The sequence below is a fragment of the Talpa europaea genome (genome assembly GCF_964194135.1).
Source record: "Talpa europaea genome assembly, chromosome: 1".
In the NCBI taxonomy this organism is placed as follows: domain Eukaryota; kingdom Metazoa; phylum Chordata; class Mammalia; order Eulipotyphla; family Talpidae; genus Talpa; species Talpa europaea.
This window is the reverse complement of record NC_140073.1, coordinates 127,103,795-127,119,903: the sequence shown is the minus strand read 5'-3', so window position 1 is coordinate 127,119,903 and position 16,109 is coordinate 127,103,795. Positions and strand designations below refer to the sequence as shown.

Here is a 16,109-nt window from a genome sequence, read left to right as displayed (position 1 = left end):
GCCAGATTGGGGGATTAAGTATCAAATACTCAAATACTCAATTTAGGTGATCATGGAAAGTAGTCGTTAGGGTTATGAGGACAGATTTTAGAAGAGAACAACTCTTTGTACAGTGGAAGTTACCATTCTCTGGCCTACTCAGCTCTCATTTCACACGGCCCTCATGGCCTGCGTGGCTTTTGCTTCCTGATGACACGGGCTCTGCTTTCAATCCCACATGAAACTCAGGGCCATGATTTACTGGGTCAGATTCATTTCAATGAGTAAAATGCAAACTAATATTTGGAAATCTAAAGTGAATGTTAAAAGTGTCCCAGCAGGGTAAGTTCTCTACTTGGAAAAGAAAGTCAATTTGACTGGCCATTTGTGATTTTTATGGCACATCTCTTCAATTGTTTTCAAACAACTAATTTCCCTTTGTGGTGATTACCTGGTTTAGTCACCTCAGGTTACACAGCAAGCCAGGTAAAGATGGAATTAAAGTCCACATTTGTAAATAGTCTATGACTTTTAAAGCATCTGTTGCTGGCTTTGAAGGGCATGAAATGTATTAGATTAAAAAAATACCCCATAAATACACATAGAAGGCAAAGGCAAAGAGCCTTTCAGGGCCATGCATCTGTCTGAATGAGCAAATAGAGCAGAGGTTGGTTGAATTAGTATATGCCTGAGTAAAATGTCAGACTTGTGGAATCATGAAGAAATTGTCAAAGCTTGGAGATGATCTTTGAATTTTATTTTTAAACAGTTGCTCTCATGACCTGCATCAGATCTTTAAAAAAAAAAAAAAAAATTTTTTTTTAGCACCTCACGGCAATTCTAATCTACGTAAAATATACTTATTGGGATAACTTCACTCTCAATCTTTTCTAATGGTATGCTAGTAAGTATTTAACAACCAGCTTTTGATATAGGGATGAAGACTGATTTGTAACATTTGCCATTATCGATGGTGTAAATTCTCCCACCATAACCACTCTTAGGCTGCCTGAAGAATTTCTTAAAATTTCATGAACAAGTATAAGTCATTCCCAGAAGATCTTTGATTACCCTATTTTATTTCTAACACCTAAATTACTATTCCTAATGCATCAAATAGCCCTCCATTAGCTAATGTTTCATATCTACATTATTGGAGACATTGTATTTAATACATGTCACTTACCAACCAGCTGTTTTTGGAACTTTAGCCCAAGTACCATATACTCTTGTTTTCCCACCTAGCAAATTCTTATATCTCTCTTTGTTTTAACAAAATAACTTTCTGTGACTGATATAGATGTCATAAAATATTAGAGACTACTCACTCCTTGAAATGAACCAAGTGGTGGAAAATGTTAGCATGACTATTTTTTAGTTACAATCAACTGCATTATTTAGTCCTTTTCATGTCTACTCTTGATAACAAAGTTGTTTCTGGTATACAATATAGAGAAAATAATAGCATGTTTATTATAATTACATAATCTGTATAATAAAATATAATGTATTTTATCATATTTATCTATAATTATAATTGGGGAAATACTAGGAAAGGGGACCAGAAGCTCAGAAGACACAGTTTGGGTGGCAAAGGATTGAGAGTAAATACAATCTGTAAAAATTAAAGTAGATTACAATTAACATTTCTAAGACTTGAATGAGAAACAAGAAGTTAGAACAGAATCAATATTCAGTGCTTCTCATATACACTGTTGTTCTTTCATTGTTTCCATAGCTTTCTAAAGAAAGATAGGAGATCTGATGTCTTCTCTTTCTGTAGCAAAATTACAAGTTTTTTGTTTATTTTGTTTACATGGTCTTTTGATATGTATTTCTGGTTTGGCAAAATTTTAACTGGAAACAATTTCAAACTTCTGTAACTTAGATTTGTTGAGGCTAAGATTGGTATTTCTTCACAAATACTGGTGACTTTTTCTTTTCTTAAAATAATAGAAGCTTAAAAAAAGAAAGAATTGTGTAAGAAAGGAGTGTATTTTGTTTGGCCTCACTGAAATACCACTTGGCTCCAACCAGCCTCTGTTTCCTGACTCTGACCATGCCCTGAAGCAGTGAATGGATAAAGTTTTTAAATGAGATTTGAGTTTGTGTATTTGCATTCCTTTCAGTTTTTGACTATATTGTTAGTCTTATTTGGTCCAGCACTGTGAAGTTTGAGTGAATTTCCTTAATGAAAGTTAACAGCAGGGAACCTATGTTGTCCAAAATTTGCTTTGTCAGTGGCTAATCTGAAAAATACTCTTTTTAAAAAAAATAGAATTGCTTTTCCTCCATATAGGCCGCATTCTCAACATACTGTTTACCCAGAGAGCATTTACTTATATATGCTGGGTACTTTCATAAATAAAGGCAGGCTCTTCAAGAATGATGACATAAAAAGTGACCCAATTTTTTTTTTTTTTAAGTATGAGGTCAACTTCATTACTGACTTGAACTACTTAGGATATCCTGTGGGAAAGTGATCCACTTTTCTGACATAATTGATTTGTGCATCACAAATAGTAATGGCAAGCCTAAAATATGCACAGTAATTTTTCTATGCTTTCCTCTCCATTCTCTCCTTAGAATACAATTTTTTCAACTCTGATGTGTCCTGAATGTAGTCCCTTTTCCTCAGATAAAGCAAAGCACCAAGGAAACATGTCCAAGGTCACACAGTGGGTGGAGTAAAGCAAAAAAATGTATGCTGAGAACGGCTTCTTATATTGCATTCTGTTAGTACTCTAGTGATCGAGGTTTTAATTGAGACCTTGCTACCCAAGTGCTTGGCAGACTTAAAAAGCCATGTAAACAATACACACTTTCCATGTGACTCTGAAGCTAAAACCCTGTGAGATACAAGTAACATCTTATTTCCCACCCACAGCCATTCTTACCACAGGTTAGCGATGCACATTATGCAGAATATGTGGTTTGCTGTCTGGTTTCCTTAGCAGATATTTTCAGCTTTGTAGCAGGGCGAAGCCAGTGCTGTAAATTGTCGTTGTCAACCTAACAATCAACACTTTTTTTAAATCAATGTGAGGTGGAAGTGAAGTGAGGGGAAGATAAAAAAGAAAAGATAGGAGACAGAAAGCAGAATGGAAAAACGGGAGAAGACTTAAAAAGAAAAGAGGGTAGCGGGACACTGTGGCCTGGGCTTTGGAGTCAGACAGAAAGATGGGTTCAAGTCCCAACTTTGTAGGAGCCCAACTGTACTTTTCACTTAAAATGGGAACTATTACCCAACTATCTTAAAGGTGAACAAAAATGAGATTATTACTTATTACTTACCAGACAACGAAAATCCTTATTTGTAACAGTGGTCGCTGGTTTGTGTATTCTTCTACACTTTTAATTTTAGAGATACCATGTTTATTCTGTGATGCTGAGATTTCGATATATACATTAGGATTTGATTTGACTGCATTGTGACTGCTCATGCAAAATTTAACATACAGGATTTGATTCTCTCACACAAGTTCAGAGGCAGGCAGTCTGTGGCTTTTATGGTGGTGCCTCAAGTTTTGAGAGTCCTGACTCCTTCTAGTGTTTCCTCCGCCCTCCTTCATCATCACAGTTGATTTGGCTGCTGGAGCTCCAGCAATTAATTACCCTTGTTTCAGGAGCGGAGTGGATGAAGGACAGAGGAGGGTTTGGCTTTGTGAAGAGATTTTCGTGCTACTTACATCTCTTTGGCCAGAACTTAATCTGGGCCACACATACCTACAAGGAGCCTGGAAAGCGTAATCTCACAGCTTCATCGCTTTTTTTTTGGAGCTTGTATGGACTGTTGCAAGAAACACTTAGAAAAATGTGGTAGAAGTTAAAACAGTTATTGATAATAATAATCACAGTTAAGGGGTCACAGGAACTATGTTAAAAAAATTTATATGAACTCTCTCATTTAACTTCCCCTTGAGATATGTGTGCTTATCTCCATTTAACAGAAAAGAAATTGTGGTTTTAAAAAGTTAAGTAGTTTGCCCCAGGTTATATCGATAGTGAGTGGCAGAGATGGAGCTCAGGACCAGGCTTGTCTTTTTCTAGCTCCCAAGCACTAGTTCACTACTTTGCCTCCAATTTTTTGAGCTTTAACCTGGTCATTTATTCATATTTACAAAGAGATCTTTTAATAACTTTTATCCTATTTATGATTTTATTATCTTTATTGCTCCATCCCTCTCACCTATCACATCTACACACCATCACCTCATTTTTTCCCCTGGATCTTTACGTATTTCTGTGTTTACATATTTCATTGAAGAGTCTGAATATTAGAGTTTTGGAAAATTTCTTATTTACTAACCACCCTTTCTCCCAGATGTAGCACTAAAAACAATTGGGGCGAACAGGGTGAGTAAGAAATAGCCCCCACCCTTGAGGCATCCTAAAACTCTTTATAGTATGGCCTTGAGACAAGCCTCTTAACATCAAATCACATTATGACATGTAAATCATAACAAACCTAGATGTATGCACCCATTTGTCATAATTACAGGTGCATCATTGGTACCACTAAATGGCCACCCATCCTTTGAAAACATTCCTAAGAAATTAGCTAGATAAAATAGATAACTCTGTTTTAATGTTCTTTTTATTGTTCCCTTTAACAATATGATTTATATTATTGTTTCAGTAATAAAATAAAAGCTTGTCATTTTAATTTGCATAGAGAGGATGTGGAGCTGATCATAATACCTATTCTTTTAAAATGTGTACTTGTAAGAATAACATCATTACTATTTTATGATGTTTATGACAGAGACAATATACAAGTGTATTAGAAGTACAAATCAAATAGGAACTGATGTGATATTTGGGACCAGGGCCTACTAACACAAACCCTAAATACCTAGGGTTTATCATAGGTATACTTTTTTATAGGGTCTGAGAAGAAAAATGTTCCACCTGACAGGTTAGGGGAAAGGGAGAATTACTCAAGGATGTGAGGCTGACAACACCAGTTCCTACAAGACCTTTCATTTAATCCAGTCTTTGTACCTGGAAATCAGGTACAAAGTTTGGCGAGAAGGGACCAGCAAAGATTCTTCTCATTTTGCTCATTCCTCTGCCTTTTTATTCCTAGTACATCTATTGCTTAAAGTTATCTCTTTATAAAGAATTATTTTTTTTTCTAATTTGGAAGATTTCTACAAATTATTTTGCCCTATTTCCTGATTATGTATGTATAGAAACAATTTGTTTCACAGTGGGAAGGAGTTTTTTTTTAAAGACATAACTATAGCATTTGCTTCTGGGATTTGCTTAGGTATTCATTCCTAGTCTTTAACATATTTTGTTAACTGAGTCTACCAGTTTGAGAAGTTAGATATTTTTTGCTCAGGCTGTTTGGCATTTATCATGTGTCCTAACACTTGATTTATAGGTAATGAGTCTCCTGGTTCTCCTAATAGTCCCTTTTATCTCTGATGACCTAATTAACTTTATCTGATCATGGAAAACTTACATTTTCTAATTGTCCTTGAAATAATGGGCTTCATTATTACTGTGGGTGAGTTTTACTTTGAAACTTATACCATTTGGCTCTTAATAATAATGATAAATAGCACTTAAATGAAGCACTTTAGAATTAAACAAACAAAAACAAAAAACCGCTTTTCTGCCCTGAAAGCAATTCTCACTGCAACACTGGGGACAATGATTTATGCTCAGTCTTGGTTTCATTGCTCCAGGGATTCTGCAGTACACCTGATAAACATGGTTTCTGCCCTTGTATCACAGTAAGGGGGAGAAATGTTTATTATGAATGAGGGAGACATGTTTTTATAAGAAATACATAGCTCAGAGAACTCAAGTATCTTGCCTTAAGTTATAGTTTGTGATAGAATTTGGTAAGGGTATGTAAAAATGACTAAACTGAAAAAGCACGTAGGAAGGGGATTTAAAGAATCTTGGAAAACTGATCAAAGATTTGGGATTTTTTTTCCATAGATAATAGATGTTCCAAAGAGGTTTTGGTTTGGAACATGTTTAGAAAGAATACTGTAATAGTGATCAATGAGAAAAGGCTGTGGAAATGCAGAACAGTGGAGAAACTCTAAGTACTTGTTTGCATAAGAGGAAGCCCTGAAATAATAGGATGGTAATCAGACCGGATGGGGACAAATAGAGGAAACAATATAATGGGAAAATGGTGAGGAGTTGGTGGCTGATTGCATGGAAGAAAGAAAAGAGAAGGAGAAAGCAAAGATGTTTGAAGTTTCAGGTCATCAGGAGAACTTGAGAAAAGCCATAACAGTGAGAACCTAAAGCATCTCAGTTAAGAGAAGCCCAAATGCCTGCTCATGATTTGTTTGTAAGAACATATCTTTGAAGACTATCTCTTTGAATAATGTTCTTCCTCTCTTCACTCTGGATCCAATCTAAGCATGACTTTCTCTATTCTGATCTTTCCTGAGGGAGGTAAGGAGAAATTCCCCCAGAAATTTAAAATTGTGAGAAAGTGGTGTTGAGATCACTACTCAAAAGTGGGTCTTTTCCTGAATGTGTGAAGAGATAGGTCAGCGACAACAAGTGTGTAGCCTGTATTGACTACTGACTGTGGTTTGTTTCCTAGGCTTTTTTTGTCGACCACAATTCCCGTACCACCACTTTCATCGACCCCCGTCTCCCCCTGCAGAGCAGTAGACCCACCAGCGCGCTGGTTCACCGGCAACACCTGACGAGGCAGCGAAGTCACAGTGCGGGTGAGGTGAGTCTGAGACCTGACCTGCTAGCTGATAGAAGCTACAGGAAGTGAATTTGCTGGATTTTTACTATTGTTCTGAATTGCTTTTCTAGCTTGATTTAGAGATTATCATTTGGAGGCAGGAGAGTGTTGGAATGTAGGCAAGGCTTCTCTGGAAATATGGATACATACATATAGCCTAAATTGCAAATGTTGAAAATGGGGCATATAAAGAAAGATTGCAGAAATTGTAGATACTCTTTTTTATTTAGAAGAAAATGAAAGGAAATTCTTAATGTAATAAAATGTACAAGAGAGGATGATGATGAGCCCTTCTGCATATCAAGGGGCAGCTTCAGAGGAAGAAATCAATGTCACTTTAGTGGGCTGAAATTAGGTTAAATATAGAGAAGAGTTTCTTAAGTGAGCATTGCTGGATTAGATTAAAACCCTTGGCCAAGGTTTTGGGATTGTGAGATCAAAACTAATAATCTTCAAAATTAGGATATAGCTGAGAAGTGCCCAGGGAAAGTGGATTGAATTTAGAATTATTAAAAGGTCTACAGTGCTCCTCTTTGCTGGTTTGTAGTGACCTGTGCTGGCCACATGAGGGCTCTCTAATAGTCTAATCAAAAGAAAAAGAAAAAAAAATTAAGTTTCACTTTTCACTCGACAGTTTAAATGACTAAAAGGAATGTTTTAGGTCAATTTTTTTCCCTTTAGAATGGGCTAATGCTTTGTATAATCTTCGCTTGATATATATTGTTTCAAAAGTTGCCTTAGACAAATAGAATTAAGATTTCTTTTCCTGTATTCCTTTCCCCCATCTCTGTGTACATTATATTTTCAGTATCATAGTGTAGGTTAAATAGTTTTGCAGCCTCTAACCTAAGAAAAAATTATGAATGCAATAAATAACTGGATTTGATTCATCAAAATTCCACTCTTGGAATTTCCCTTCATAATTTACATACTTGCACTAATGCATCATGTGCATTTACTGGTTTTCAGTACAGACATAGAAGAATATACATGAGAAGCTCATATAAAAATGATATATAAATCTATTGCAGGGTGAGGTATGCGCAAAAATATTTGTTTTATGAGTAGCTAATAAATCTTTACCTTGCTGTCCTATAAAACCATTAGTGGTAAAATCCTAACAGCATTCATCTTAAAAGCAGAACAGACCTCTCCCTTTTGGACCTTGGTGCATGATTTGTAGCAAATTAGGGTCCAATCTGGCTTTATCACATGGCCTGTGCACTTAGGTTGCTTATCTAATCATGACTTCACAATACAGGCTGACTGTTTTGTCTGATCAGGAGTGCATGTGTGAGATTAGTAGTTATACTTACATTTGCTTTTATCCCCTCCAACTCAGGACTTGAATTATTTCTGCAGTCTACTAAAGGAACCTGTGAGAGAGGGATCCTAGGCATACATTAAAATTTGAATGAAGATTTTTCTTCATATTGATTGAAAACTAATGGATAAAGCAGAGATAACCCCATAAAAAGTTAGCATTCAGCCCCCAAATTGTTAAACCTTTGGGGGCACTGTACTTCCTGACACACATCTCCTGACGCACATCACTGGATGCAGACATGACAGGGTTTCCTATCACTGTCTGAATTCTGGTTTGAAGAAATGGAGTGTCAAGAAGACCTGTAGCTGTTCTGGGAAATGATGACATGTTGAACATACTGACAGAAGGGAAAGTTTACCTTGGTTTATTATAATGATATGTCGTGTGACTGATAACAAAATATATAGTTAATTAAATCTGATTAAATCTGCCTGAGAGTGACTGATTTCATTTCTCAAAGCCAATAATAACACAAGAGAAGTAAGATGAGAAACTTTCAGTTACATAGCTAAGTCTTTCCAGCTACACTCTTACCCTCATTTAGCACAGATCCCAGGTAGTTGAAATGTTGGTATCTCTTCTAGACAATATAGTATACCAGACTGCAATGTAGAAACTTGGCGGTTGGTATGAGTGATACAAATAAATAATGTGTGTGCTTCCTATGGTCTTATTAAGGTTAAAATATATGAAACTAACCATAAGACACAGATCAATAAAAATATGAGTGAAAAATATTTTATAAACTGTTACTAGTGCAACTGCTTTAGAAATATACAGCAAGTGCTTGGGAGCTCAGAGAGGATTTCATATTAACGTAAGCCTGAAGGGAAAGCTTCATCAAGGAGGGGCTGTTTGAACTATACTTTGAAGAATGAATGAGAGCATTCTTGAAGGATAAGCAAGCACTGTAGGGTGGGGACCATATTTCCAGTTTTAGGGCCTTTAGTAAAACTCTCACCAAACTCCTAACTAATGCAATGTAATAAAATGTTGTGAAGGTTTGAATGGGTGGGAGTAGAAGCTCTTTTTTAAAAGTATCAATTTATAAATCCAACATGTTAATTTGCCTTTTGCTCTCTTCCTTGCTATACTACTACTGTTCTCCTGTTGTCTTAAAAGACTTTTGTAATGTAGGGGGGAATGCTAGTACGGAAGTTAAGATGGTGTTAGACTATACTGGAAAGAATATTAATGGGCATTTGTTTATGTACTTGTTTGTGTGAGTTTCTAAGTCTATAATAGGTACAATAAATAATTCAGGTTAGGGCAACCCTATTTAGCTCTTCCACACCTGCTACGATTAACTCCCTGGTGTGGGAGGTTCAAACCAGAAAGAGCTGTTGTACTGGGTGCTCTAATTGGCATGTAAAATTACTTCTAAGGAGATAATACACCAACTCAGAAACCCACACAAAGATGGGTGCTCTTCAACCCCTCCTCTGCTGAGGCAGGGAATTCCCTGACTTGCCTTGGCCAGAAGGAGGTATAGGCTCTGCCTGATATATTTTGTACCGTCCAGGTCTTCTCTCTGATTCTTGCAGGCTTATGTTCTGGCAAAGCAGAAGTTATACCTGACAACAGTTCTGCTATTAGTTTCAGTCCCTATATTTAGTTGTAAGCATATGGAATTCCTCTTCCAGCTAGTAAATAGTCACTGCCTTAGCCCCCCTCAAGGTCATGATACCCCAACTATAAAGCAGACCTTTTGAGAATCCTGTGTCAGCTTTTCAACTGGCATCTCTCTAACCAGTTAACCTAACAATGCTTGTCAAGTATTTTGAACAACTTGGCTGGGAATGCTGATAAAGCCTTCTAGTTGTTGGTGCAGAACATAAATTATACTTGAATTTGCAGGTAGGAGAAGATTCTCGACATGCAGGACCGCCAGTTCTTCCCAGGCCATCAAGTACATTCAATACAGTCAGTAGGCCACAGTACCAGGACATGGTTCCAGTAGGTATGTCGCTCCTTTCTAGGAATCTTTATCTTTGCATTTCCTGTCAGTGTGCACAGTGCATTCTGTGTAGATGTGTTCCTATTGTCAATACACTGCATTTGCCCTGTGTTGAGAAACTTGTTACGCTATCCCTAAGAAATTGATCTATGTCTCAAAGCACTTAAATCTTGTAAAATCATAAGGATGAGTTTTTTTTTATACTACCCTACTTTTTCTGAGTAGAGCTATTATATTAAATTGTTAAAGTTAAGAAAAAAATAAATTTTAAGGCAAATGTGTTATGTGATCATTTAAAATTAAGCATTTGGACAAACATATACTTAGAAATAGAATATATCTAAAACTTGAGATCAATAAAATGTCTTACATTATCACTTAAACATCACTGGAATTTAAATGAGTCTGTAGTAACCTTACAAAATAGGCAAAAAATGCTGGCACATTCTTAAGTGGTAATGAGGCATATATAAGTCAGCAAAAGTCTCCAAAGTAAAAATAACTGAGTATAGGAAAAAAGACCTAAAGAACAACTTGAATTGTTATTTACATGAAGAGATTGAAGTGCCTCAAACCTGGAGTGCCGAGGGCAGATGGATGGGCAGGCTAATGAAGGCCATATGGTCTCCCTGCTCCATCTTCAATGTGAGGAGCTCTCCATTTTTCTCTATTTACTTAAACATTTTTACTTCTTAAAAAAGAAACTTTACCATGAAAGTAATGTAATGTCTATCATCTAAAGAAATTTGACAACTACTAAATAAGAAGAAATTTAGGGTCAAGGTTCTATTATCCCATTATACTAAATATTGCACATCAATGTAATGTGATACTAAATATTGCACATCAACTTTGAAAGTACTGCAAAACTGTTGCTTAAAAAGTTTTCTGGTCTTGAATGGAATGTAAAAATTCACTGGCAAAATTTCAAATGTCTAGGGAATTATTTCTCTTATTTGGTCATTTATTATTTTAAGTAAGACAAGTTTGTTGAACATATTTCTGAACACAAGAATGTCAATTGAGCTAGGATCTCTGATAATTCAGATACTCAGTTCTGTGGTTTAAATATATCTATATTTCTAATTATAATCAAGATGCATTATCTTAAGTAAACAATTTTTTTTAAGATTTATTTATTTTTATACAAGAGCTGGGGTACAGGCTAGAGGGTGAGAGGATTCACCAGAGACAGAACGGGGTACAGAACAGGCAGATCAACCAAAATACACTGCTGAGGGGAGCAGAGGGCAAGACAGGAGAGGTCTGCCGCACCATGCGGGTATCTTCCTGGCAGGCCAGGAATCAAACCTGCGCTGCAGAGGCTGAGGCCAGCCTCACAGTGCTGCGCTCAATCCTCTGCGCCACCAGGGAGGCCAATAAATTGGTTTTCCTGACCAAAAATAGTTTAACAGAGAACCCTTCATAAACTTTAATCAATCAGTTTTTTTAAAATTTCTGTGGATATTAAGTCAGTCGTGACTAAAATATAGATTTTTTTTCTTATAATATTTTGTATACAGAGTTAATGATGCTGATTGTGTTGCAGCTCTTTCTGTTGAGCTATATATGGCCTAATGGCACTTATTTCCACATAGAGCTTGGAAATAGTTTGTCCTCTGGATTTTGGTTGTAGCTGCCTCCGATCACAATGCATTTTGGTGACTCTTGTTCTGCCTCTTTACCTTTATAGATAGCTGGTTGGTTGTTTTTGTTTTTTGTTTTCAGTTTCTTTTAAATTTTATTTATTTTTCTTCTCTGAAAAAAAATGCAAATGGCCAACAGGCATATGAAAAAATGTTCAACATCACTTGTAATCAGGGAAATGCAAATCAAAACTACAATGAGATACCATCTTACACCAGTTAGAATAGCACAAATTAAAAAAACTAGCAACTACAAATGTTGGCGAGGTTGTAGAGAAAAAGGAGCTCTCCTGCACTGCTGGTGGGAGTGCAATTGGTCCACCCACTATGGAGAGCTGTGTGGAGATTTCTTGACCTACTAAACATAGAACTTCCATATGATCCAACAATTCCACTCCTAAGTATTTACCCAAAGGACACAGAAACAGTAATTCCAAAGGGCACCTGCATGCCTGTGTTTATAGCAGCACTATTTACAATAGCTAAGCTATGGAAACAGCCAAATGCCCAAAAATAGATGACTGGATCTAGAAGATGTGGTACATATACACAATGGAATATTACTCAGCAATCAAAAAAGATAAACACATGCAGTTTGCAGCAACATGGATGGAGCTAGAAGGGATCATGTCAGAAATAAGTCAGAAAGAAAAAGAAAAATACCAGATGGTCTCACTCATAATAGGAATCTAGAAAACCTAAATAAGAGACCAGGGAAAAGACTAGTCAATACAAAGTAAAATCAAAATCAACAAGCAACTGTAAACCAGAGACACACCACGGGGGTTGGGGGGAGGGGCGGGGAAAGGAGGGACTAGAGTCAAAATAAGGGGGGGTGTGCAATTTTATAGGGAATATAACCAAAATGAAAATGCATACATTGTGCAAAGATGAAAAAAGGTGTAAGAATTATGTAAAATAAAATATTTAAATAAAAAAATTATTTATTTTTATACTTTTTTAACTTATTTTTTAATTGCGGTAATCTTGGTTTACAACACTACATGACCCAGAAGCACAGGATCATACATCCTAATATTCATGTCACCACACCACACTCACCACCAAGGCATCCCCAACCCTCCACCATAGACCATTTTGTTCCCTTCTCAGTTTGTTTTTCCCCCTTTCCTCTATGTCTGTAGACTCAATTCTACCACCACATTCAAGGGTTTGTTATTTGTTTGGTTGTGTCTGACCCTTTGTTTACTTTGTCTATGTTCCACACATCTGGCATTTATCTTTCTCCTTCTGCTTATTTCGCTTAGCATTATCCCTTCCAGTTCCATCCATGCTGTTGCAAACAGCAAGAGTTCATCTATTTCTATAGCTTAGTAGTATTCCATTGTGTATATCGCAGTGCAGGATATAGTAGTCTTAGCTGGCAATTTTTATTGTTAAGTATTTTGAATATGTTGCTCCATTCTTTCCTCGTCCATAGACTTTTCTCCAAGAAGTCTAATGTCAGCCTTTATAGATTACCCACTTCTTTTCTCTAGTGACTTTCATTATTCTTTCTTTGTCCTGAACTCTTGGTAGATTGATGATTATATGTCTTTGGTGTAGGTCTTGTTACATTTAGATAACCAGGTGTTCTTTTAGCTTCATCAACTTGTATATTTAGTTCTTTCCCTGGGTTTGGGAAGTTTTCCTCATTATTTCTTTGAATAATTTCTCTATTCCCTTCTACCATTGTATTTATGGTTGGATGGCTGATATTTAATTATAATGGTGTTTTATCTCTAACAGTTACTTATGAGGTTGCTTTTAGTAAGCTGAAACTTAAAGGAACCAATATCTTAGAATCTTTTGGTCATCTCATCTCGCAATTTAATAATAAAGGTTATTTATCAAATGAGCTTACTAAGCCCAGAGCTAGGTCACATATAGATCTAAATCAATACCCACATAACAGGTAAACACAGATTGGAATTTAAGCATCTGTAGTGGCTCCAGATTGTGACTTTGAGTACAAGGAATATTAAACAGAAAAACAGTTTATTTTTTGCATTTTTAATTTTATTTTTTAATTGTATTATTTTTGATTGAGGTAAAATTGGTTTACAACACAATTGTAGAGGACTTGGGAATTTAGGTTCACCCCTATTCAGTTGTGAATTACTATATAGCACCTGTGACCCCACACCTTTAATCTCCTCCACTATAGTCTATTGGGACCCCTCCCCATCTTCATTCTCTCATCTGCTAACCTCAATTCTGTGTTAAAATTTAAGGGATGGTTTATTTTCATTTTGTCTATTCCTTTTTTTCTTTCTTTAAAACACACATGAGTGAAATCATCTTATATTTGTCTTTCTCCTTCAGTTTATTTCACTTAGCATAATCTCTTCCAGTTCCACTGAGGCTATCATAAATGATAAGATTTCATGTTTTTTATAGTTGAATAGTATTCCATTATGTAAATATGCCATATATTCTTAACCCTCTCATCTGTCATTGGCAGTTATGTTTGTCTCAGACATTAGCTATTGTAAATAATGCTGCAATTAACATAGAAATATGTATATCCTTTCAAATCATTGTTTCTGCAGCCTCCTGCTAAAGAACAGAAGGAGTGGAATTGCTGAATGATATAGTATTTTTTTTAATATTTGAGAAACTTTCATACTGTAGAAAAACAGATTTTTAAAAGTTTGGATTTATGTGTATAAAACTAGTAACAGATTTTTTAAATTATTACATTTCTGATTTTTACAGCTTACAATGACAAGATTGTTGCATTTTTGCGCCAACCCAATATCTTTGAAATTCTACAGGAGCGTCAACCTGATCTTACCAGGAATCACTCACTCAGGTAACCATAATTTTGGTTTTTGATTTAAGTTGCATAAGCCCTAACTTTAAATCTTCAGTAACAGTGATAATTGTCTGGAAACGCTTTCTTTTTGGCATTCTGAACTAAGCATTTTGTGCATAAATACTTTATATCATCAACACTAGGTCATTGTAGTCCTGACTTGTCTCTCAGGCACAAGGATTGAATAAAATTGACTAACCTAGAACCCTCTTTAAATAAGAAATATGAAAAAAACATTTCACAGCCATAAATGCATGCTGGATGCCTGGATTCTATTGAAAATGATATGACACTAATCTTTTGACTGTAGGCCGAGTAAACAAAAGTAACATAGAGTTTATGGAATTGAGATTTATAAATCTAGACTTGGTATTCACATTTTTCCATAATAAAAACACAGTGGAACCCAAGAAGGGAATCTGATCCTCTCCACAGTCCAGTGTTCCCCTGCATGAACCTTTCTTCTAAACAGTTCTTCAATGCATCATGCTTCAAGTCCAGTTTTATTTTCCTGAATACATGCTGTTCCTTTTCCCTGGCAAACCTTTCTACCTTTGGCAGGAAAGATCTTTCCTTTAAACTAATGCAAGCTGTCTCTTCTTGAAGTCTTTCAACCCCACTGTGAACTCTTTCTCTGATGATCTCAGTGTTCTAGGCATTAGTGAAAATTGGAAAAAAAGAAATTTCAGCTGAAATTCCTATGTAACAAAACCCATTTGGTCTACAAGCCACCTTTACCAATAGAAATGTCTGCTCAGTGGTGCTTTCCTGGCCTAGAGCAGTGATTTTTCAATACAGTTCTACTTAGTCGTGCCAAACCAATTTCATAGGATTACTTGGGGGGCTTTACAAAATACAAGTGCCTAGTCTTGTCTCCTCCAACTCCTCTCCCTTCTCTGAATATATACCCTCATTCTCCCACACTCTGCCCAGAGTTGTAGAGATCTGGGGTAGAGGTCAAGTATTTAACTTTCATATAATACCATTGGCATTGCCAAGTGTTATAACTTCTGGTCTAGACATAATTTGATAATTATGTAATATATCAAATTGTCCTTCATACTATTTTGTTTATTTGATTTTTGCTTTAATTTACTTTTCAAGTCCTTATGCTTTATTTTCCAATTAGAATATAAGCTCTTTACAAGCATTTTTTTTCAAATTATAAAATCCTTTGTAACAGATAGAGATCTTACTTAACTCATTGTGATTTCTAATCCCTACTGTCAAATATTTAAAATAGTGCTTTACATAGAGTGAATGTAAATATATGTGTGTATGTATTTATATATATTTTATATGTAATACACACAGCAGATCTTATAGTGACATAACTTCTTTCAACGTAAGCCAGAATTACTTACTTCACATCAATGTCAATGTTGTAACAAAACAACATTGAATGAAATGATCTTATTGGAGGACCTGATTTCATTATAGTTTTTCTCTTAAAGTCATAGTTTACAATGATATTAAATGAGGAAATACTGTATATTACTTATTTGAAGGTAAATTACCAATTTTTTTTATGATGTGCTCCGTCTCCCATATCTTTAAAATTGTCATTACCATCCATAGCATCTGAAGATTGAAGCTACATGTAATTTGAAATATGGCACTGTAAGTGTTGCTTACAGAGAAGTCCAGTT

At 35.7% G+C, this 16,109-nt stretch overlaps 1 protein-coding gene across 1 annotated transcript in view; it reads left to right on the top strand.

The window, feature by feature from the left end:
• HECW2 (HECT, C2 and WW domain containing E3 ubiquitin protein ligase 2) overlaps positions 1 to 16,109 on the top strand; it is a gene marked incomplete at both ends in the record, with an annotated part of 211,556 nt that overhangs the window by 129,687 nt on the left and 65,760 nt on the right. Inside the window, 3 exons of the mRNA XM_084247786.1 lie at positions 6,560 to 6,694; positions 9,897 to 9,999; positions 14,361 to 14,457. Coding sequence (XP_084103912.1) covers positions 6,560 to 6,694; positions 9,897 to 9,999; positions 14,361 to 14,457 — 335 coding nt within the window. The remainder of the gene's footprint in view (positions 1 to 6,559; positions 6,695 to 9,896; positions 10,000 to 14,360; positions 14,458 to 16,109) is intronic.